The 23,686-nt window shown below is 39.2% G+C and overlaps 1 protein-coding gene across 2 annotated transcripts in view; it reads left to right on the top strand.

The window, feature by feature from the left end:
- The first annotated feature begins 4,292 nt into the window (after nucleotides 1-4,292).
- hip1 (huntingtin interacting protein 1) overlaps nucleotides 4,293-23,686 on the top strand; it is a 79,676-nt gene continuing 60,282 nt past the window's right edge. The window contains exon 1 of one of the 2 annotated variants that reach the window (XM_039756879.1): nucleotides 4,293-4,609. In XM_039756879.1, coding sequence (XP_039612813.1) covers nucleotides 4,493-4,609 — 117 coding nt within the window. In that variant the 5' untranslated portion in view covers nucleotides 4,293-4,492. Of the gene's footprint in view, nucleotides 4,610-10,688; nucleotides 11,106-23,686 lie in introns of those variants that run through there. The other variant, XM_039756880.1, reaches the window with a different exon arrangement.

The raw sequence follows: 23,686 nt of genomic DNA on the forward strand, positions 1-23,686 counted from the left end.
TGAGGAACACGTTTGTAAATTATTTGCCAGGTTTTGATTACAATTTGGACGTTTAGACTGATACTTATTTGAGAACGATTTTGTCAGTGGGTATTAGGAAAAAAGGATTGCTGTAAATGCAGGTTTGAAAAACAGAAGGTTGTTTTTAATACACTGATCTGGACATTGTTTTTGAGCATGTTATATGGCAAACAGTCCAGTGATTTTGTGCTGTAACACGAGCACACTCGGAAGGTGGTGGGTTTGAAAGGTTTCATTTTCAAATTATTTTAAGGTTGTTAACATTTTTGTACATTTAAATTTTTAAAATTTATTCTGAATTTCCCCTTGGGATTAATAAAGTATCTATCAATTCATTTGGACCAGTCAACACTGCAGGTTTTGATATGTATTAGTAGTGAAGTTATTTTGGGCAGTTTATTCAGAGTTGTTTTCATATGCATCCTTCAGTGTTTACATTATTTTGCAACTATTATCCCAAAAGGGAAATGGAATAAATCTGTATTGAAAACTCCTTGCTAGTTTACTTCTAAAATCTTATTTACAGCTTTGTTGCAATTGTTGTTCTGTAATGTTCACTTTCTCACTTCTTCAGGGACATGGGTTCAGATACTCAAATTGTTTAGTGTTTGAACATTAACTGCCCATATTGGTTTTCTTCAAAATCTTAAACGTGCACATGCTGTGTTAGTTGCAGACCAATCTACGAGTTTGTTCATGGTTTGTGTCTGGTGCTGTAAAGATTGGTTCAACACACAATCCTTATGACAATAAGAAAAACAATTTACAAGCCCTGTATATAGCATACTGTATATCATATATACAGTATTTTCTAAGCCCGTATGATATTGAGCAGGGTCAAAGGCCTATCCCAGCAAGAATAGGATGCAAGGCAGAAACAATCCCCTGGACAAAGCGCCAGTCTATTGCAGAATGAACACACTCACACACTAGGGCAAATTTAGCATAACCTGTCCACCTAACTTGCACATGTTTGAACTGTGGTAGGAGACAAGAGCACTCACACAGACACATGGAGAATAAGCAGGCTGCATGTACCTGTATAGAGGACCCAGGACATGAACCTCTAACACTACTGCTACTACTGTGTCACCATGCTGCACAATATAATATACATATAATATATGTAATACATGGACATTGTGTATTGAGGTAACAAATGTGGAATAACAGTCAATTGTTCTTTTTTTACCTTTTACATTTGTGTTAGAAGATACCTTTAGCTTCAGATAACTGAAGACATTAACATCAGTTAATGAATTTTTTTCTGTGCCCAACTGCAGCTTTAAAAATGATTTTTTTGTTGAACAATACCGAGCAAGGAGAACAATTAGTTATTGGAGCATCTTCTTGAAGCCTTTGTTGACAACGAATAGAATCTGCCTATTAAAATGGGATACTGTTGACCATTGACAGTTGTTTTTACAGCATGTCTTTCTTGAATGGGACAGTAGTTTACTAAAAATGTTCACAATTTACTCTTTAAGGTGCTTCTTTCCAAAATATGTTGTATGTGCATTTTGGTTTCTTCACATTGAACTTAGGAATGTGTTTTCTTTTAGGTGGAAAATTAATTGTACATCCTTTTTGAAAGTGCAACTAGGAACTTATGATATATTTTCCTTGAACATTTTCTAAAATTAGTCAAATTTTGTACACTAGTTTGTGGCAGTGAATGATCTTCTAAATATGAAAAGTTCAGAAGAAGAAGGCATTTGCCAGTCCCTGTATGGTTATTGCTGTGTCTGTGTAAGTTGACAGAGAAACATCTTCATAAATTATAATGGCCATTTGAAAGTGTTTGTTTTATTTGTAAGGAGACCTGGGTTCGCTTCCCAGGTCCTCCCTGCGTGGAGTTTGCATGTTCTCCCTGTGTTTGTGTGGGTTTCCTCTCACAGTCCAAAGACATGCAGGTTAGGTGCATTGACGATCCTAAATTGTCCCTAGTGTGTGTGTGTGGTGCTCTGCCCAGGATTTGTTCCCTGCCTTGCACCCTGTGTTGGTTGGGATTGGCTCCAGCAGACCCCAGTGACCCTGTAGTTAGGATATAGCGGGTTGGATAATGGATGGATGGACAACAACACACATTGAAACTAAGTTGACATATTTTATGCACAAGTCCGACACGTATGTACTAACCGACACATTTCAACTAAACTCTTCATCCAATTAGTGTTTATTTCATGTGGCAATAAGATAGACCCTTTTTTTTTTTTAGGAACATTAATTAACTTGGAACTAACCCTGTGTAACACAGTCATGTACACACCTACACTCACACTGGGTCAGTTTCAGTAGCCTGCCAATCTAGCAATCATGTCTCTGGATTGTGAAAGAAAAAAAAAAATCAAACCATTATTATGTGGGGAGCATGCAAGCTATACACAAAATCAGCCTAGCTGGTAATAGAACTGGAATCCAAGTCCTGTGAGGTTGCACTGCTAGTTTAATCCATCTGACTTACATGTAAAAAGTTTTAAAAAAAGCAACTAGGAAAACTGCCTGTCTCAGTTTCCTCTTAAAAATTATATATATATATATATATATATATAAAACTGGGCAGATATTAGGGAGAGAAGCTACAAATGTGTGTCATAGCTTTCACAGTTTTACAGTTCTATAAAGCAGAGCTGTGCATCCTGGCCATGTTTGCAGAGTTTCACTCAATTTATTAAGATAACCCATCTGGGATGCTTCACCAACCCTTTACAACCAGTGTAGTATTCTATACTGTGGTCTGCTGAGAGAATTTATCCAAGGGCACACCAAACATCTTTATAAACTGAACAGGAAGGGCAGTTTTATTACAAAACTGACCCAGGACTCACTGGAGGCAGTGGCAAGAAAGAGAATAATGGCAAAATTAGAGATAAGTGTAACCAATGCTGCAAATCTCCTCCATGACGTATCCTGGACTCCTGGAGAACCTTTAGTCATCAGCTCATTTGAAATGGTGTACAGAAAATATTGTTATTGGACTCATTTAGTACTCCGCCCTCAGACTGTATAGCCATTGTTCACCAAGGCCAGATATGATTGACTCATTGGCATTAAAGTAATATTTACATTATACTGTATATCTCTGCGGTGGGCTGGCACCCTGCCCGGGGTTTGTTTCCTGCCTTGCGCTCTTTGCTGGCTGGGATTGGCTCCAGCAGACCCCCATGACCCTGTAGTTAGGATATAGCGGGTTGGATAATGGATGGATGTATATCTATAAAGAATTCCTTTAACAGCAAGCAGCATTTGAGTGTGTATGAAAAGAAAAAATTGATATGGGCATCCAAGTATAGGCAGTATTATACTGCCATCCAAAGCATGTGCTATTTCTTAAGTTCTTCCTAAATTCCTCTACCATGGTGTCCAAAGCGGGTATCGTGAAATGAAAAGAATGACCAAGCTGACTTCAGTGTTCTGTTTAGTCATTTACGTATTCTTGTTAAGAGAATGAAAGATACAAACATTCAGATAACATGAACAGGTATAGTTCATAACAATTTGCTATTAAAGTTGACCACACAGTGACAAATTTGAATAAATTTTTTAAGACTGGAAGTGAGTTGATTCAGCTTGTTTATATTTACCCTGGGCAGTTTAGTGGGCAATTAAATCCTGATTTTATCCTGTCTGGCCTTGTTATGTTCATTTTTAAAACAAATATGTAATCATGTCAGGCAGAGGGTAATATAAGCTATACACCTAATATAAAGGGGCCTGGGCAGAAATACACTCTCTAAAATGCCTACAACATGTACTTTTCCTAACTCAACAATACAGTGTAAGTAAAGTACTTTTTTCACTTCAGAAGAAGAAAAATTAGAATTGGCATACAACTATGACAAGTTCCGACAAGAACAGACACAGCGAAAACTGCTGTGATCATTTTTGAAACAGCATAGCCCCTGGAATGGAATGTCGTCTAAGCGTAGTTGACCAATCCATCATAGACTTTTGAGGGACAGTTTGTCCATTGTCCTAAGGAGGGATCTATTTACTGTAGAGTCTCTCTCCCGGACAGTCCCTCCCAATGGGCGAGGCTCGTCGCCGAAATAGCGGTGTCTTTGTATATAATTCGTGGGTTATGCAAAATGCTTTCATCCAAGTTATGTATGTGACTGTTGATGCTGCGATAGCACCCGGGAAAGCAAGGCTTCCTGCGTGCGGACAGATAATTACAGCAGCGGATCCGCCATGTGTATCTCTCGGGCCGGATGTTATTAAGCAGGGGGCACTCGACAGTCCAGATGGGGCGGAGCCTGCTCAGAACATTCCAGGGACAGTCATGACAGACGGCAAGCTTCTCCAATAGGTTTCATACGACAAATTCAGGCGGGTCGTGGTTATTTGAGTGGCAGCCGCGCCCTCTCGACCGGAGCGGAATCTGACTGGCGTTGTTTGGAGTCGCCGGGACCTCCGAGGTTGTGAAACCGTCGGCGGGGAAGGATTCGCACTGAAGTCTTTCTGCGCGACAATGGATCGAGTAAAGAGTTCTATGCAGCAGGTTCCCAATCCAATCCCCAAGGTGCTTAGCCGTCGGGCAGGAGCCAACAGTCTCGAGGCAGAAAAGGAGAACTTCGAAAGGAGCCAGGTGGGCACAGCGCCCGGGGCGGTTCACCACTGCGAGCTTTGGGACAGACTCGGGTTGGCATTAGATAAAGTCGGGCGTCCAGACCTGCCTGGAGCGGCCATAATGTTCGCTCGAAAAGATATTTTCAGAATCAATAAGTTCTAGGGGATCAGTATTGCTGCTTTTCGAGGCAGTTTGGGATGTGTGTGTTTGAACATATTTTTCTAGCAAAAGTTTCAGAGTGCTATTGAAGCAGTAACATTGAGGGGTATGATGTAGTGAATAATATAAAGATGCTCGGAGGCTTGCTCGCATGCTTAAAAATAATACAGAGGTCGTTGAGTAGGATGTTGAGAGTCAGAACATTTAGAGTAAATATTCATTGAATAATCCCTATCTGTATGTGGGACACACTGAGCTTTTAGTATAGTTCCAGCATTTGCCCTGGCATGTGCCAGTACGTGTACATCAGAGACCCCTTCCTCTACAAATGTAACTGCAAAATCCCCAACTCGGTCCAGAGGTCCAACTCTGAATGGTGGTGCTGTACAATGGATGAAAAGTACCACATTTAATGCCTAAATAGGATCCTGGTACTGTATATGCTAGTTTCTTTTTCCATCTTATGTAGAAAAAAAAATTCCATATTAGCCTCATATGAGTGAGTTTGAGCATGGGCATAATCAATGTTTTCTGACTAGCACCCAAAGTTGGCAAGATATTTTTTTTTTGTTTCCATTCATTAATGTATAAATCCTGCTCACAGCATGGATGGATGTAAATATGTGATAGCATATACACAATATATGACAGCATTCTGGTGCAGTAGGTAGAGCTATACAAATTCAGCATTCTGGGTTTGGATCTTATGGCCGGTAACTGGCCATGTTGAATTTGCAATTTTGTCACATTTCTGTTTGGGTTTTCAATTGAGTACTGCACTCTGGATTTTCTCCAACATTCCCAAAAATGTCAAAGTTAGAATAAGTGATGATTCCCATCTGACCACTTGATAGGTGTTTACATGAGTGCGACCTACTATGTGCTGGCACGCAGTCCAGGGTTGTTTCCTACCTTGTTCCGAATACAGCTGGTAGAAGCTTTGGCCTTTGGGAAATGCACATGCACTGAGTAGTGCTGCCACCCGACAGATTCAGTGTACTGAGTTTCAATCCTATGCCCAATTGTTGTCTGTGTGCTGTTTGTACATTATCTTCATATCTTTTTGGTTTTTCTTTTCAAGTACTATGTCATATTTTCCTCCCACATACCAACAAACGTTCTTGTTCAAAAATTGGTGACTCCAGGTTGGTTCAGTGTGTGTATGTGCATGAATGGACCATGCAATAAGCAGCAGATGTTTGCTGAAGCTCAGTGGTCTCTCTGTTTTCATTTTTGTTTTTTAGCATAGTTTACTAGTTAATAATTTTGGTTAATTTTAAGATTAGACTTCATCAGGCCCCTGGCTTGTCACTAATAGTAGCCAGCAACTCATCTCAACTACCTTTCAAATAAGCTGCAAACTTGAAGGAAGCCACAGGAAGAGCGAACAGCATCTAAATGTTACCTTACATCTGCAGCACCTAGAAATGTTAGAGACACTAAGAAATGTATTAAGTGGTGATCTCAACCATGTAACTTTGGAATGAACTATGCTAAATTTTCATCAGTATGTTACCTGTTTCATTCAGTATAAAACAAGCCGAATCTGCTCTATTCGGATGTTAAATATGTCTTTAAATGTAAACCTGTGGCATCTTTTGGTAGAGCTGATCACGCCATCTTACTCTCTACTACAAGCCTGTCATTAGATGGGCAATATTGAAGGACTATATTAATTTATTTGTCAACACTGTTGCACCCCAAAAGATATGTTTTGCTTATCAAACAAGCCTTGCTAAGGAGCTAAATGTCTCCTGAATGAGAAGAAGAGAGCAGTCAAATCTGATGACAAAAAGTCTTTAAAGGGTGTACAGAGAGCGCTGAAGAAAATGCTAAGTGAAGAGAAAGAATCCTTGAGAGTTAAAATATAAAACTCACTCAGAATAACATGAAATATGTTTGAAATGGGAGTGGCCCAATTCCAGAGCTCAAGCTATACCCCCCATACCATCCGTATTGCATTAACAACTCCTACCACTTTAACGGGTTTAGGCAGTGATGAGTCTGCCCTGACCATCAGCATGGGCTGTCCATAACTGATAATCAAGTGAAGAGACAGTTGATGAGACTACACACAGGAAAAGCCTTCACACCATCTGGAGTCAGTCCTCAAATTGTTAAGGCCATTGATGACTGACTTTGTAGTCAGTCCTTTGTCACCTGTTCATTCTCTCATTAAGGCTCCAGAAAATGCTATTGCTTTGGAAAACATCCTGGATTGTTCATGTTCCAAGGAAGACAGGCGTCTCTTCACCTAATGACTACAGAACAGTGACATTTATGTCTCACATCACCAAGACTTTTGAGAGGGTGGTCCTGAACTATTTGAGTCCTCTTGTTGTACAGTAGACCACCTGAACCCACTGAAGTCTGGATGTCAGAAAGTGACTCGAGTGGAGGAAGCAATTATCCATCTGCTCCACAAGACTTATTTTTATCTGGACAAAGCTGTTTGCACTGTGAGGATTATATCTTTTGATTTTTCCAGCACCTTTAATACCCTCCAACGACCCCTGTTAAGGCGTAAGCTCAGAGATATGCAGGTAAATGAGCCTATGGTTTCCTGGATAATGGACTATCTGTTGGGCAGAGCACAGTTTGTGAGACTCAATGTCAGTGTCTCTGATGTGGAAGGACTGTCTTGTCTTCTCTTCACCCTGCACACCTCAGGGCTATAAATATAGCACCAAGTCATGTCAATTGCAGAAGTTTTGATACAATTCAGCACTAATGGGGTGCAGACAGAGTATACTAGTCAGGTGGAGAGCTTTGTTTCTTTGCGCAAAGAGAACTTCTTGCAACTTAATGTTAGCAAAAACTATGGACCTGGTGACTGACTTTTTCACTGCACCGAAGGGTGTCTGTGTCCAGTCACTATTCAGGGAGTGGATGTAGAGGTGGTGCACTGCCACAAGTACATGGAGGTCCATATCAATGAGAGGCTGGGCTGGTCTTGTAATACAGGGAAACTATGTAAGCAAGGGCAGAGCAGAATCTTTTTTTTTTCTTAGGGAGACTGTGTTCCCTCTGTGTTGTTGTAGACATCCTTAACATATTCTACAACTATGTGATGGCCAGGGCGATTTTTTTTATGCTATAGTATGCTGGGCCAGTAACGTCAACAAGCTGATTAAAAGGCAGGCTGACATTATGGGACGCACTCTTGACTTGCTGGAGATAGTGGTGGAGGAGACAATGAAAGCTAAACTGAGTGAGTTTATGAACAGTTCTGCACATCCTCAAGTAAAGATCTATCTATCTATCTATCTATCTATCTATCTATCTATCTATCTATCTATCTATCTATCTATCTATCTATCTATCTATCTATCTCAAGACTGGGGTCTTGTCCAGGGTTATTTCCTGCCTTGTGGTCAAAAAAGAAAACCTCTGCATTGCATTTGAGAATGTTGTGCTATGTTATATGAGATATACTGAGAAAATATCTGAGTAGAAAAGACACTTGAGGGCTGTATTGGAGTGAGATAATCAGTATAGTTTCTTAATACAAGATTGTAGAATCCTTTGTGAACTTGAAGTGGTCTGATTAGTTTTATATTCGTATATAAAACACTGATCCAAGGTGAATACAGTGTATATTTGTGAGAAGTAATGAGTACATGCAGTAGGTGAGAAGTCATTCACCATAGTTTTAGAGTCCAGTGGAGATAAGCTGAGTTGGTTTTGTTTTTGCAATCCTAGCAAAATCTGCAGTGTTAAATTAACACTTACTTTGTTAACATTTAGAATGATATATATGAACAGTGTTTCCATATATACACATTTAAGTGTAGGTTTACATGTGTAATTATGGTGTATGGGTATGAAAGGCATGCACTTGGATTAAGGTGAGTGTTTTCAAAATGCTGACTAACACTCAGAAGTTAATAAATCAGAATTTAGAGTAGGCTCATGAGCCTTCTAGTGGTCCTATTGGCAAGACCCTCTGTTACTGTACACAACGGACCCTCCTTACCTCTTTACTACAATGAAGCTGCCTCATTGCCTGCTTCCTTAGGTTAATCTGACTCAGTTGATTTTCAGATTGCATGAGTGACAAATACAACTTTCTGTTGTGGGAACGACTATTTTGCTGTTCAAACGTTTTAGTTCAGACATGGGGCTCAGAGACTTTAGCCACTTTTGAAACAAGCGGCTAATCCTGTTCACGTCTGGTTATGGTATCAGAATTTGCTGCTGATTGACTGACGAGCTCTGTGGCGTTCATCTCTAGCCCTCAACTAGCTGGCTCTGGTTTTAGATATCTGTCTCCAGTCCTTTAGCTTGAGGCGATAAAAATAACTTGGCAAGGCTGGGCTAATGGCAGTGTGGGAGGAGATCCTGATGTGATAGTGAGTGAGTCTTCCTGTCACGCTTTTCAGAAGCAGTGTAGGATGCCAATTCTCCAGATTCCAGACATGAGAGATTGCAAAGGAGGCCACTATGAGAGAACAGTGTTTCCTAATGACCATTTGTAGAGTGATGCATTCTAAAATCCTCAGATTTAGATTATTTTTGTAAGTTTCTGTCTTTTAATATAACGGTCTGAAATTGAAAAACATGTGTTTGTGTTTCCTAACTTAAAATAGTATGTTGCAACTTTAAATACACTATGTCAGTTTACTTCTTCTTGTTTAAGTGAAAAATATACATACTTTTTTAATTGGACCATTTCAAATGTACACACTGCAGCCAAATGGGGGTGGGGGTGGGGGTGTGTCATTTAATGTTTTTGTCCAAAACAGATTATACTTTTTATTAAGAAAAAATGTTTAAAATGTTATATGAAGGTTAAAGTTACCTGCAATAAAAAAAGCATTGGGTTTACCTTGACCAAAAAATGAAGTGCAGTGACGAGCATAAATAAATGATGAGAACATGGTAGGAAAGTACCTTGCTGTCTGTAAACTATTTATAGGTTCACTGCCATAAGTGCAAAAACCAGAAACCATTGCCTAATTAGGTAAAGAGTTTCTTTAAAGGTAGTTAAAGTACATACCTCTCTTTATCAAAAAAAAAAAAATATGATGAAACTATTGTTGAAAATAGTTAATACTGCTTTATGGATTATGGAGTTTGGTCAGCAGTGGTGTTGGTTTCTGCCCAGAAGGCATCTGTTACACTGGTTAAAGTGAGTTGCACAGAAAACTGGAAAGGCCAGATTCAAGTGGACAATATTAATCTATAGCTAGCTACATTGTTTTAATCAGCAGTCAGCCGGGAGAGCTTAGTGCACGTTTCCTAGTAATTTGCTGAAGTTTTTTGCTTTGACTGTTGCTTGTTACAGTATTTCTTTGGTGTGATTTAGAATGGATGTGTACATTTTTTGGTGAATTTAGAGATTTCGGGCATCCTTGGAAGTTTCCAGGTATGCAAACTGTGGTGGTGTTCTTGTAATATGTATCTAAATTACATCAATAGTGGTATGCTGGGTGAGAGCATCTTGTTGCTGCTGTGCATTTTATGCTGTATGACTCTGTTGTTTGAACCCCAGTTCAAAGAAATAGAAGTACTCCTCTCATCAACTGTTTGGCTAATTAATTTTCAGGAAATGATTTCTATTTAAAATGTGTATGTGAGAGAGAGAGAGAGAGAGAGAGAGAGAGACGTGTGAAGCCTGAGACCAGTACTGAAGTGAATGGGAATAGAAACCCCTCCTCTCGTCTTGCTGTTGCTTCCTTTCTAGAGTGCCAGCATTCAGGCGAGGGGGAGGTGATTAGAGGGGGAAGCCCGGGAAGCGGTGGTCAGCCAGTAAAACCCATCCTTAGAGCTCCCACAGCCTGGAGTCTGAATGGCCTTCCTGTTGTCCTCCGCTGTCTGAGCTTAGAGCATTTTTTTTGTTATTTAGATTAGGGCAGCTGAGGCACATGGAAGTGTTCTGCAGAGGAGCTGGAGGGGAGGTGCTGTATGCTGCTGGAACGCCTTCCTCCACCTCCCCCTCCCTTCCCCCATTTTAAATATGTGACTGTCTCCTTTCTTTTTCTTGTCTCTGCTGTCCCACAGTGGAGAGAGAGAGAGAGAGAAGCTGCTAAAGAAAGGTGCTGCCCTTGCTTGCTGCTTCCCGAAAGGGTGTCTTGTGTGCAGAAACCTCACCGCTGTGTATTCACATCTTGTTCACGTCATTCCCCCGCTCTCTGGAGGTTGCAGACACCCGAGCTGCTGCCGTCTCGTTTTGTTTTGTGGATGAGTGGGTCATGCATCTGCTGCCTGTGGAAGGGAATTGAGCTTTTAACTATGTGAAGTAGGAGCCATTGGGGCTGAGTTCTTCGCTTAATGCAGCCTCAGAGTAGAGGGCAGCCAAGCAGAACCTTAAAGTATTTTCCTCTATCTTAAAGACATGGACTTAGCCAAGGTGGTAAGTGCTATAGCAGTTTGTCTCTGCATGCTCATGAACAAGTGTCTGTGTGTGTGTGTGTGTGTCTGCATATTGCTAACAAGAGCAGTGTACTGTGTGTGCATGTCTCTATTTGATCACTAGAAGGATGATGCGGGAGACCCCAGAAACATGTTGCATTCACTTGGAGTGAAGAATGTGCTGTTGCTTTTGTGGGTCGTCCTGTCTTAGCTACTCACACCTGGCAGGCCTGTGGTTTTGATGCCGGCTCCCTCAGTCGTGCTCTTTGTTTAACCCTGTGGTGCTGCAGCTGTGCACTCTTTCACTCCACGCTTTTACTGGGTACTGGCTTCAGCACTGCATCTCTACTGTATTATTTGATTCCTGATAAGCCGCAACATCTGGCGGATCTTTGAGCAGATGTTTGTATGCGGTGGTTTGGGATTCCTTATTCCTAAGTCTGCAGGAGGGTTAAATAGAGATGGAAGAGCGTTAAAAGGGATTTCTTTTTTCTAACTCTGGCTTTACAAGTATTGGGAGGGGATTCTTATCTCTACAAGTACAAAAGTTGGACATGAATTTTTTCCCTCACATTTTTTGGGTGACGTTGGAGATGGTGGAGTTTAATGTATCTGTGTGGGTAAACTGCAAAGGCTTAATTAACAGGATCTCTGGCTTCATATGAAAGGGGCCAAGTCTTGCCACTTCAGATGACTAGAAAGACAGTCACCGTGTTTTGTTCAAACAACTTTGAATGGATTCACCATATCTCACTTATCAAAAATCCTGGTTTCCTTAGTCTGTGAGTGGTTGTTATTCAGCTGTATTTAAGGATACAGTACCTCAAAGACCAGTTGTAGGGTTCCTAAACCCACAACACGTGGTTATTTGAGCAAACTGCTACTGTGCTAAGGTTGTTGCAAGGAGACCCCTGTGATGAACAAAGCACATGGTGGTGGGGTTGGTGTTGAATTTCTATGTCACCCACGTTTCCTTTAAAAGTAAGAAAATGAAATTTAGAGAAGTTTATAAAATGTTCTAGTTATATTTGAAGGAGTCCTCAGTAGCTGACTAACTACACCATGGCCTGTCAGCTGTATTCCTTTGGGTGCCAACAAGGTGGAGAACATTATTAGTTTCCTAAATGGATTGTGTTCTGTAGCATCTACATATTTATATGGTCAGGTCTTTTTGTTAAAAGTCCTGGTGAATCCATTCAGTGTTGTTTGAAACCCACAACGGTGACCATCTTTCCAGTTGTCTTAGGTCACAAGATTTCAGTACTGGGAGGGGAAAAAAAAAATCTTCCTTGCTGTGGTCTCTCTGTTCTCTTGCCTTGTTTAGTAAGCCTCTCGTCGGCACAGGAAATCCTGCTTGGTTGTGAAATCCCCATGCTTCCCTGAGTTCCCAGTATTTAGTTCAGTTCCCTGTATTTGTGCAGAAATGAAGGTTACCATGTTTTTACACAACATTAAGTGCTTTACTTCCCATCCAGTTTTAATAGTGTGCCTATCACTTCTTGCCCCACATTCTGACCAACACTGAATCGGAAGTACCCATGTAAACCTTTCCAAGTTTAACAGTTTAAGGATGTTTTCAGCACCAGACTGGCATTTTTAGTATGCACAGTAATAGACTGGATGCGGTTACTTTAATGAAAGAGACAGAAGATTAAATATTCTAACTCTTAAGAATGTCGTAGAGGGTCCATCGTACTTTGTGCTGAATACTTTGAATGGTCAGTGTGGTAGGGGAGGCTGCAGGTAAGACAGAAGAAGGTAAACTGCACCAAGGAACCTGATTATATTGTCACAATCCACGTCACATTGACGTGCATATAACTTTTTTGCCCTGCTGATGAACGCCTGTGGAGTGTTGTAAAGGTTCAAAGTTTTTCTAAATGTGTGTGGGCAGCTACCTAAATATTTCCTAAATATGTCAGAGATACAGTTGAAGCTTCATTGGATAACTCCTTTTTTTAAAGGTTATTTTTGGTGTGGTTTTGTCACACTGACTAATGCCTAGTCCTGTATGACCGTTAAATGAACATTAACAGTGTTCCACTTTTAGAGGATGATGTAGAGGGGTGGGTGGTTGGAAAAATTTGGCAACTTCACAGTCAAAAATCCCCCGGGGGCCTAACATATTTCAGCTCTAGGACATATTTTTAGTTATTTAGTAAGTGTCTTTGCCAGCGGAAACCTTCCAGTAGTACTTTGTGCTTCACCTCATTCACCATCCAGATGGCAGGTGGATGACACTGAGCTCTCTTGTTAATTATTTATGCTGTGAGTCGATTGCAGATAAAGCGGCTATTCTCATGACCTGTTTACTGTACAATGAATCAAATGTAGATAACGTTTTGGCTAAATGGTAGCAAACTATAAAGAGTGTAGACAAAAACTAAATACTGAAATTTTTTTTTTTTTTGATTTTTTTAATGCATGCCACATAATCTGTTAGATAACAGCTAGTGCTGCTACTTCCATTACTGTGGGAGGTGCGATGAATGTCTGTTTGACACTGATGACTCTGTATTGATAGCATATACAGGATACTGTAGCTATTGAATATACTGGAATTTGTGTAACTTGTGAGTTTTCATACACTGAATGCCACCAGGAGCAGGCAGAGCATGATAATTACCTGCTGCTGCCGCTATAGACAGACAGACAGACAGACAGACAGACAAATACATGAAGACTGAGTCACAGGAGAAATTTTTACTGTAAAAGCAGCTGATACAGCTATAACATTCAAATATGCATAACACGTATACAAAATGTAGCGAGTACACTTACACATGTGTAAACAATTAAATAAATTGGTCTACAATCAATTTCAAATCAATAATTAAAATGGCAGAAAAAACAAGTGTAGCCAGAGGAGGTGTTGTAAAGTCTGATGGCTGATGGTAAGGCCGAGTAGGCTAACCTCAGATCAGTATCGTTATCATTTCAAACATTTACCTTGGTAATAAACAATTAATGCTAACTTTTTAACACTGTGCTTCAAAAGTAACACTTTTTTAAACATTTATTCCTGACTAGCCATGTGCGCCCAACTATGTTGCGCATGTTAAAGTTGTCTGTGAAGGGCTCCCTGTTTAAACGCGGCTGCCAGACGTGAACTGGGCCCTTCGTCGCACAGCATTATGACTTTTTATAAGGGAAACAAAATTACAAAAGAAAACCCTTGGACATTGATTCAATAGGAATGGCCTACTCGGAATCACTGTCCGAATAGTAATTATGTGGTGGTGTAGGAGCATTTCTGCTTCTGTCCGTTCACAGTCCGTCTCGTTCTCACAACGCTATCGTTTCCTCTCACAATCTCTTCTCAACCTTTCTCCAATCTCGCAGGTTGCTTTGTGGCAATCCAAAGAGTAAGGCAATATACACGAGCAATGGTTATAAAAGGGGGACACATAGGTATCCAGGCTCTTTAAAGCATAAATAGGGATCATTTCACTGACATTTAAGCAAGCCACGGTACAACTGTGAGACGCGCAGCACTCGCCAGCTACAACGTAAACCCACTGTCTCCCACTGTCTTTCTTTCATTCATATGTTACGTAGGCACGTACCTTTTATCTTCGGCAATTTCATTCTCTAACCAGGCCTCAGGAGCTAACCAGCGTAACACTGTCCACCCCCCCTTTCGTTTTTCTGGCATTTTGTTGAATGTGTAAGAACAACGTACTAAACTGGAAGGTGGTCTACGCATGCGTGGAAATCGCGGACAAACAAAGATCAAGATCTAAATGAAGATCTCTTTAGTTAATTTAAAGCACAACAATTTGTTTACTTTGAATGTCTGTGTTTTGAGGTGTGACTGGAGTACTAGAGTCTTCAGTAGTATAAGCCTGGAGGAGATTCTTAATGCAATGCCTATGTTTTAGCTGTCTCTCTGCTGCCATCTAGTGCTTCTTCTAATTCATTCGCGGACAAACAAAGATCAAGATCCAAATGAAGATTATAGATAGAGATAATTAAAAGTCTGCATTTCGTGTTCTCCTGAAAAATCTTATTTTAAATATTTAAAACCTTTAAAACTGCACATAGCTTCTCTTATTTTAGTGCGCTACAAATATTTTTTGATTTGATTTTATTTATTGTTTTGATTTGATATACTTTCTGCAGTGGGCTGGCGCCCTGCCTGGGGTTTGTTTCCTGCCTTGTGCCCTCTGTTGGATAATGAATGGATGGATATACTTTATTAATCACTTAGGGGAAATTGCTCTGACCCAAAAACGTCACTTGAAACAACACGGGGTCGGTCATTGTACAGCGCCGCTGGAACAATTTTCAGGTTAAGGGCCTTGAATGGAGAAGGATCCCATCTGACAATAAATGAACTTGAACCGGGAACATTCCATATACCAGCGCAGATCGTTTTCCACAGTTTTAAAAGCATAACTCATTAAAACATATAGAATAACTTTTAATGAACGTTGATTGAACATTTGGACATATTACAAGGTGTAGGTTTAATTTGCATTTAAGAATACTGAAATGTCTCCTTTGTATACATTTTCAATATAAATTATGACAGAACTTAAAATATACATTTTCTGAATTTTTTTTTTTTTTGTTATCCTTGTTTTACAGTAGAAGACAAGTTAAAGGTATCAAAATAATGTTTCACATCCGTTGTGAACTTTCAAAGTAAATAAACACAATGTTATACTTTCACTGTCTGTGCAGCGCTTGCAAGTCTTTAACTCAACGATTTTAATGAGGAACGCCAACGTCTTCTGTTTTTGTGTTGTCAGGCATAGCTTGAGGCGTGTGACCATGTTTCTAAATGAATTGAAAACCAGTTCTGAAGAGGAAGTAGTGGGAAGTATGCAAAGGTACTTCTTTTGCTACCTAGTTTAGAGATGAAAAGTATACATGATGCCTTTCCTAGCATTCCAGTGGATTCTCCTCACTACCAAGTACCTGCTTAAGATGATGTATTACATTATGAAGTTACATTATGTAACTTCTAGTTGTGGCATATGTCAGATTTCCTGCCCCCATGTCTGTTTAGATGACTGAAAATCACTGTGCATGTCTACTTTACTGACCGAGTGCAGATTTGCTTGAACCTTTTTATGACATCCAATAGTGTGCTGTCTAATGTAGCTAGAGCTGTACAAATGGTTAAAAGCTACAGTGAGTTCAGCCACAATCTTTGCACTTTTTGGTTTTTTTTTTTACATTTTTTTTGTTCATTCTATCAAGGCTTGTAAAAGATGGAGATTTCAGACAGATGAGCTTCCCTTCTGTTCATCCAATGCCTTCATGTTCCATATTTCTCATCACTGCACTACATTCATTATTTGTCTGTTCTCGTGCACACAGAGCCCCCTTCTCTGTCTTAAGATAAAATCAAATCTGTTTCATTTTAAATGAGTAAGTCACAGACTAGTTAGTGTGTCTCTGTACATGTCACATTACACGACTGGATTCATGGGAGCCCCTGAATCTCTAAGAATATGCAAAGGCTTTTAGTTCTCCATCTACAGTTTGCTGAACTGTCATAGTGTTAGGTATTAGAAGGAATGGCCTCCTTTTCTTTAAAGAAGCCCCCTAATAACCTACTGGTGCACAAGTAACAGGGCTCTGTGCTCTATGTGGCCATTATCTTGGAAGCTGTGACTGACTCCATTTTCTTCTCTCTCTCTCTCTCTCTCTCTCTTTATATATATATATATATATATATATATATATATATATATATATATATACACACACATGTATACAGTATATGTCTTATACATTGAAGTAGTTTTGGTTGAAAAGCACATTGTGTTGGATTCTGAGCATAAACATTGCTGTATAAATTGCTGTATAAATATGATAATATATTACTACTTAGAGTAGAATTAATGGAACAACAACACACATTATAGCATTTAGGTCTGCTTAATGAAGAGTAGTCCTAGCCCAATTGTGTCTAGTCAACTGATGCCATAAACTAATGATTGCTAGGTGTAGTATGAGGCCAAAACACTTCAGCTGTGTCCATATGTTATATTTTCAAGATAGACAGGGATGTAGCCAATAAGAAGTCCAGGGTTGTGTCCTGGACAGTGACAACCTTCCTGGTCCTTACTAAGTCCTTTGGCATCTCCTGTTCTCATGATACCTCACTGTACTTCTGTATAGATGAGCACGGATGCAACCACAGTTGCAGAACTGCAGAACCTTAATCTTATTAGGAAATATGATTCTCCCAAGTTTGTTTTTTTGTCAATAACTTAATTTTTTGTAGCCCTATGTAGATTTCTGTCCAGGTGCACCCCACACACTTTCTGTATTTTGACTACCTCAGCTTCTGCTTCCTTGATATAGATTGACTTACACTTGCTTTTCCTGGAATCCACCATTTCTTGGTTCTGCTAATTGTTGAGCTGCACATGGTTCAATCAGCTCCAGTCAGTAAAGTCCTCTGTATTTTGTCTGCTCAAGACCCAAAGTGACTGTACACAACTTTTTACACAAGAATCAGGATTTATAATAAAAAAGTTAATCGCGTAACATGTATTTTTATGGCAACTCTGATCCATCCATATGCAATATTTCAGAGAATCTGAGAAATGACGACACCCTTGATCAGGGAGCTAGTACACCAAACCTCAGACCCTGACTTTCTTAATTGATGGTACCACCGATTCTCAGTCTGACTCCAGCTTCACAATATATGGTACTGATGACTCTGAATTTGACTCCTCTGTTTATAATTAGCCTAATATATCTAATTTATTAATTAAAAGCACACAATGTACATTCAGCATAAAAGATATTAGACATTTCTTCAGTGCCAACTTGAAGCACCCTAAAATGTTATAGGAGGAGGCTGTTCTTTTTAAAGGCTGTATTGATGCTGTTGTGTCATTTTTATGTTAATTATTAAAGAAATTACAAACTTTGATTAACATTAAATGCAAGACAAACCTTAAAAAATAAAAAGTTGCTGTTTTTTTATCAGAATCTAGAAGAAAAAATAGTTTATTTGAATTAGTATATGTGAAACTGGAAAGTTTAACACATTATATCCATAACTTTCATTTAGTCAGAGTTGGTACATTTTTACAGACTCCATGATTGGTCGTCTTTTTTTGCCCAAGCACTGTCCTGTTGGAACTTTGTGCCGAGTTGGCCCTGGGATTAGAAAGGCAGACTATCTAAAATCAGGCTACATCTGCCATATTACGGTTGACTTTCTGGCAACAGGCACCTACCAGAATGAGCAGGCAGACAGGTCAGGAATATCTCGGCCAAGTTTCAGCTCCATCATTCCCACTGTGCTGGAAGCCTTAAACAACTAATGAGGTGCTACATTCAGTTTGCATATGTTGTGGTTGTGCATGCCAGCATAAAAAGGAAGTCTGCAGTATCTGATTTTACTACAGGAATAATAGCAATTGACATCACTCATATTGCAATAAGAGCACCTAGTGAGAATAAAGCTGCTTTTGAGTTGTGATCATTGACCTTTATATTAACGTACAAGTCATCTGTGATGCAAGGATGAGACTGACAATTGTCATGGCTGGGTGGCTTGGGTCACCCCGTGATTCATTTATTTTGAGTCAAAGTAGCATTGATCAAACGACTTACTGATGGTGCGTGCTGTATGTGATGGCTGACTTGTTAAGGTAAGTAGTTGAACCCTCAGTGCTGACCTTTACTCTTCACTGTAACCACCATCATGTCATTACATGTGACAGGTGTTAGTGGCTGCCCACTCAGATGCTGGACCTTGCGCCTTTCCCCAACCCCAGAATGAAAGGGACAGGCGCTACAATACAGTGTGGAGCACATCCAAGATTTCCTCAGCTGCAATTGGTGGTGACTGAATGCGTCAGGAGGAGGCTGTTCTACCAGGCAATGATTGCATATATATGAGGTTCATTAGTATAGTCCACATATGGTTGTTTCAGGCTGTCAACCTAGCACAGTTTGAGGCACATTCATATACATCCATTTACAAGATGATTGTGGCTTATTGAGGTAAATTGTGTACAAAAGTGCACACGCCAGTTTTCTATAAATCAAGATTTTTTTTGACATTCACATTTTCTGTGTTTTGGCATAATCATTTTCACACTTGAATCCACGCAAAGTTTAATAAATGAGATGCCTGTTCACGACTTATGTATCGCCGAGGGCTTTTGCAGATGGCATTTCTCAGAATTGGATTTGAAGTTTGATGTACATAGGGAAGGGTGACAGGACAATTCCCAGGGATTGATACTTTATTATTAAACTTTCATCCTAAAGTGAAATATAAGATTGATCTGTGAGCATGATGAATACTTCTTTGTTTACTGGGTAAAGGGAGCCTGATCTTTCTGTTTAAAATAATTCATTGTGAATTCCTACAGGTTTCTGAGATTGTGAGAATGATGGAAATTTATTGACTCTCTCAAGCAATCGGGCATCATTATTCCAAACAAAGTCAGATTTCATGAAGCCAAGTGATTTGAGTGTGGATTAAAAACTGAATTATTAGTATAATTTACATTTCTGATTTACATTAGAAATTATGATGCCTTCCTTGCTGTTTCAAAGATTTGCTTTGTTAGCTGGCACTCCTCTCTTTTCTTTGGGTAGGAGTTGAATTTTGGTTTTGTTAAGTTTGATGTGATTGTATGGCTTATTTGCTTTTAATTAAAATAAATAAAATTAAAAAAATATGATTTGGCCTAAATGACACTGGTAAGATTTGATTCAGACCAGACTGTAGTGCAAATGCTTATTTACAGGTGTAGACTTTCAGATAAGCATGTATTTCAAAGAAGTATGCCCAACTTTGGCGTACAACTGTACATGTGGAAGATGCTTATTAAAAAAAAAAAGCGTGTGGAAAAACAGGTTTTTATGCTTTTATTGTTCTTTATATTTCTGGAGTCCTGTATACAATAGTGAAATTCATAATGATACAATGTCTCATTGTCAGGTCATTAATAGTACTGGATGTTAAAAATAAACAGTTTTGCTGCATTGTGCTGCTGATATTGATTCACATTTAACACATTTGTGGACTTAAGAAGTAAAGATAGGTAGTAAGGTCTTGGCACTTAATATTTACTTATTCTGTCGATATCTGAATGCAATTTATATATTTATTTGAAAATAATTTTATAAATCATAACATCATCCTTTTAAAAAGCAACTAAGAATTTTTGCAAAGCTCTTTCTCACTCACATGGAATCATAACCAAAATCTTATTCTGGGTTCATTCATGGCTCTACTGAATGTTTAACTGTCCAATTTCATTTTCCAAGTGATCATTGTAAACGCATGTTTATTTATTGTATGCCCTACTGGATTATATCATGCTTTGTGTTATTTTCACATCCTTTCACATCCACAAACCGATTGCAAAGTAGCTAGAAAAAGTGAGATTGCAAAGTCTCTGTACAGCAGGGAATGTTTTCTTACAATTGTTATATTTTGAGTCTGATATTAGCTTCTAGAACTTTGTAATATCCTTAAATCTGAACCAGAATCAACAAAATTCAACCTACGTCCCTACAGTGTTGGCATCTGTTAATTGGTTGGTATTTTGTAAAAGATGCTGATTACACTATGGACCATCTCCTTAACTGGAAGTTATTATCCTTCTGATTAAAAAATAGCCTTAAGTTGCAGTATCTCTGTTTTACATTTGCTTTCTTGTGGTTTTAAACTTGAATTGATTATCAACAATTTCAGGGGACAGGGACTTCATTTGACTCAATCAGCAGAGTAGTTGTCATGTCCCAGCAGCCCAGACTTCACGATAGTTTGAAGTCTCAACGCTTTTACTAGTAGCCCAGCTATAATGACCTCCTGTGGTCTTCGTGAGCTATACAGGTGCCGGTCATAAAATTAGAATATCATGACAAAATTGATTTATTTCAGTAATTCCATTCAAAAAGTGAAACTTGTATATTAGATTAATTCATTACACACAGACTGATGTATTTCAAATGTTTATTTCTTTTAATTTTGATGATTATAACTGACAACTAATGAAAGTCCCAAATTCAGTATCTCGGGAAAATTAGAATATCAATTAAGACCAATGCAAAAAAAGGATTTTTTAGAAATGTTGGCCAACTCTGCTTAAGCTGCTACCCCCGTGACCCGACCTCGGATAAGCGGAAGAGGATGGATGGATGAATGGCCAACTGAAAAGGTATGAGCATGAAAAGTATGAGCATGTACAGCACTCAATATTTAGTTGGGGCTCCTTTGGCCTGGATTACTGCAGCAATGCGGCGTGGCATGGAGTCGATCAGTCTGTGGCACTGCTCAGGTGTTATGAGAGCCCATGTTGCTCTGATAATGGCCTTCAGCTCTTCTGAATTGTTGGGTCTGGTGTATTGCATCTTCCTCTTCACAATACCCCATAGATTTTCTATTGGGTTAAGATCAGGTGAGTTTGCTGGCCAATCAAGAACAGGGATACCATGGTCCTTAAACCAGGTACTGGTAGCTTTGGCACTGTGTGCAGGTGCCAGGTTCTGTTGGAAAATGAAATCTGCATCTCCATAAAGTTCATCAGCAGCAGGAAGCATGAAGTGCTCTGAAACTTCCTGGTAGATCACTGCGTTGACCTTGGACCTCAGAAAACACAATGAACCAACACCAGCAGATGACATGGCACCCCAAACCATCACTGACTGTGGAAACTTTACACTGGACCTCAAGCAACGTGGATTCTGTGCCTCTGCTCTTTTCCTCCAGACTCTGGGACCTTGATTTCCAAAGGAAATGCAAAATTTACTTTCATCAGAGAACATAACTTTGGACCACACAGCAGCAGTCCAGTCAAGACGCTTCTGACGCTGTCTCTTGTTCTTGGCTTGACACAAGGAATGCGACAGCTGAAACCCATGTCTTGCATACGTCTGTATGTGGTGGTTCTTGAAGCACTGACTCCAGCTGCAGTCCACTCTTTGTGAATCTGCCCCACAGTTTTGAATGGGTTTTGTTTCACAATCCTCGGTGCGGTATTGCTTGTACACTATTTTCTAACACATCTTGTCCTTCCCTTTGCCTCTCTATTAATGTGCTTGGACACAGGGCTCTGTGAACAGCCAGCCTCTTTAGCAATGACCTTTTGTGTCTTGCCCTCCTTGCACAAAGTGTCAATGGTCGTCTTTTGGACAACTGTCAAGTCAGCAGTCTTCCCCATGATTGTGTAGCCTACAGAACTAGACTGAGAGACCATTTTTAAAGGCTTTTGCAGGTGTTTTGAGTTAATTAGCTGATTAGAGTGTGGCACCAGGTGTCTTCAATATTGAACCTTTTCACAATATTCTAATTTTCCGAGATACTGAATTTGGGACTTTCATTAGTTGTCAGTTATAATCATCAAAATTAAAAGAAATAAACATTTGAAATACATCAGTCTGTGTTTAATGAATGAATCTAATACACAAGTTTCACTTTTTGATTGGAATTACTGAAATAAATCAACTTTGTCATGATATTCTAATTTTATGACCGGCACCTGTACCTGTTCTTGTTTAAAAGCTTAAAGTTTACTTTTTGTCGTGCTCCTCCAGGCTTGTTTGTGTTGTATACATCAAGTAATATGTTCATTTTAGCAGCTTCTGCCAGCAATACAGACCGCTTTACATACAAGAAGCATTTGTTAACTTAATTTTAATGGGAAATGTATTGAAATTTGTGGGCCATATTAGCAGTAATTGACTTAGACTTGTCTCATTTGTTCAGGTTATTCAGTTTTTCCGATCTTCCTTGGTCCCTCCAGACATCAAAGTAAACAGTTAGAAGCAGTAGTAAGAAATGCAACTGCAGAGTGATTGAGTTGGAGCCCGACAAGGTCCTAAGCCTTTAAAAATTAAACTTCCTGCATCCAGGTCACCAGTAGGAGCCTAGAATAGATATTCAGCACTCAGCAGCTTGTCTATTGATGCTGAAAATAAACCACTCATAATTGTCGATTTAATAATTCAGAACATTAAAGTAACTATGAAAATCCAGCAGTACAAGTTAAATGCTTTCCGTATGTCATGGCCCCAGACTTCAAGATAAATTGGCCAAATTACTGGATAGTTAGGTCACTACCCTAATGTTATACGTCAGAACTAATCATATTTGTTTTTTAGCAAAGAGAGATATTAAGGAGACACATCTTAACATATCTTTTCACACAAGTTTAAAGAAAATATGAAAATTGAAATATGCCTGACCCTTGGCAAAATGGAATCTATCTACACTACCAGTCAAAAAGTTTAGAACATCTCTGTTTGTCTTCAAATTTAATTATTTGAAATGCAATGAATGACCTAAAATGGTGAACATGTAAGCAGTAAACTGCCAGAGGTTTAAATTTGAAGTTTAGGTTAGCAAAAACTGAAAAAAAGAAATTTCAGAATATTACAAATGATCCTTCTTCAGGGAACAACTAATAGGTTACAACCTACAGATATTCTGCAGCAATTAAAGTAAATTAAGGCCTACAAGTTGAAGCAAACAATTTGCACAGGTATCCCAACTTCTGTTGATTACTTACAAACCCTCTGTTTGTCTTAAATCAGAGTTGGAACAGACTGTGTTACTACACCCTCTAAAGTACTGCTTGTACAGTA

Source organism: Polypterus senegalus, chromosome 6, assembly GCF_016835505.1.
Source record: "Polypterus senegalus isolate Bchr_013 chromosome 6, ASM1683550v1, whole genome shotgun sequence".
NCBI classification, from domain to species: Eukaryota; Metazoa; Chordata; class Cladistia; order Polypteriformes; family Polypteridae; genus Polypterus; species Polypterus senegalus.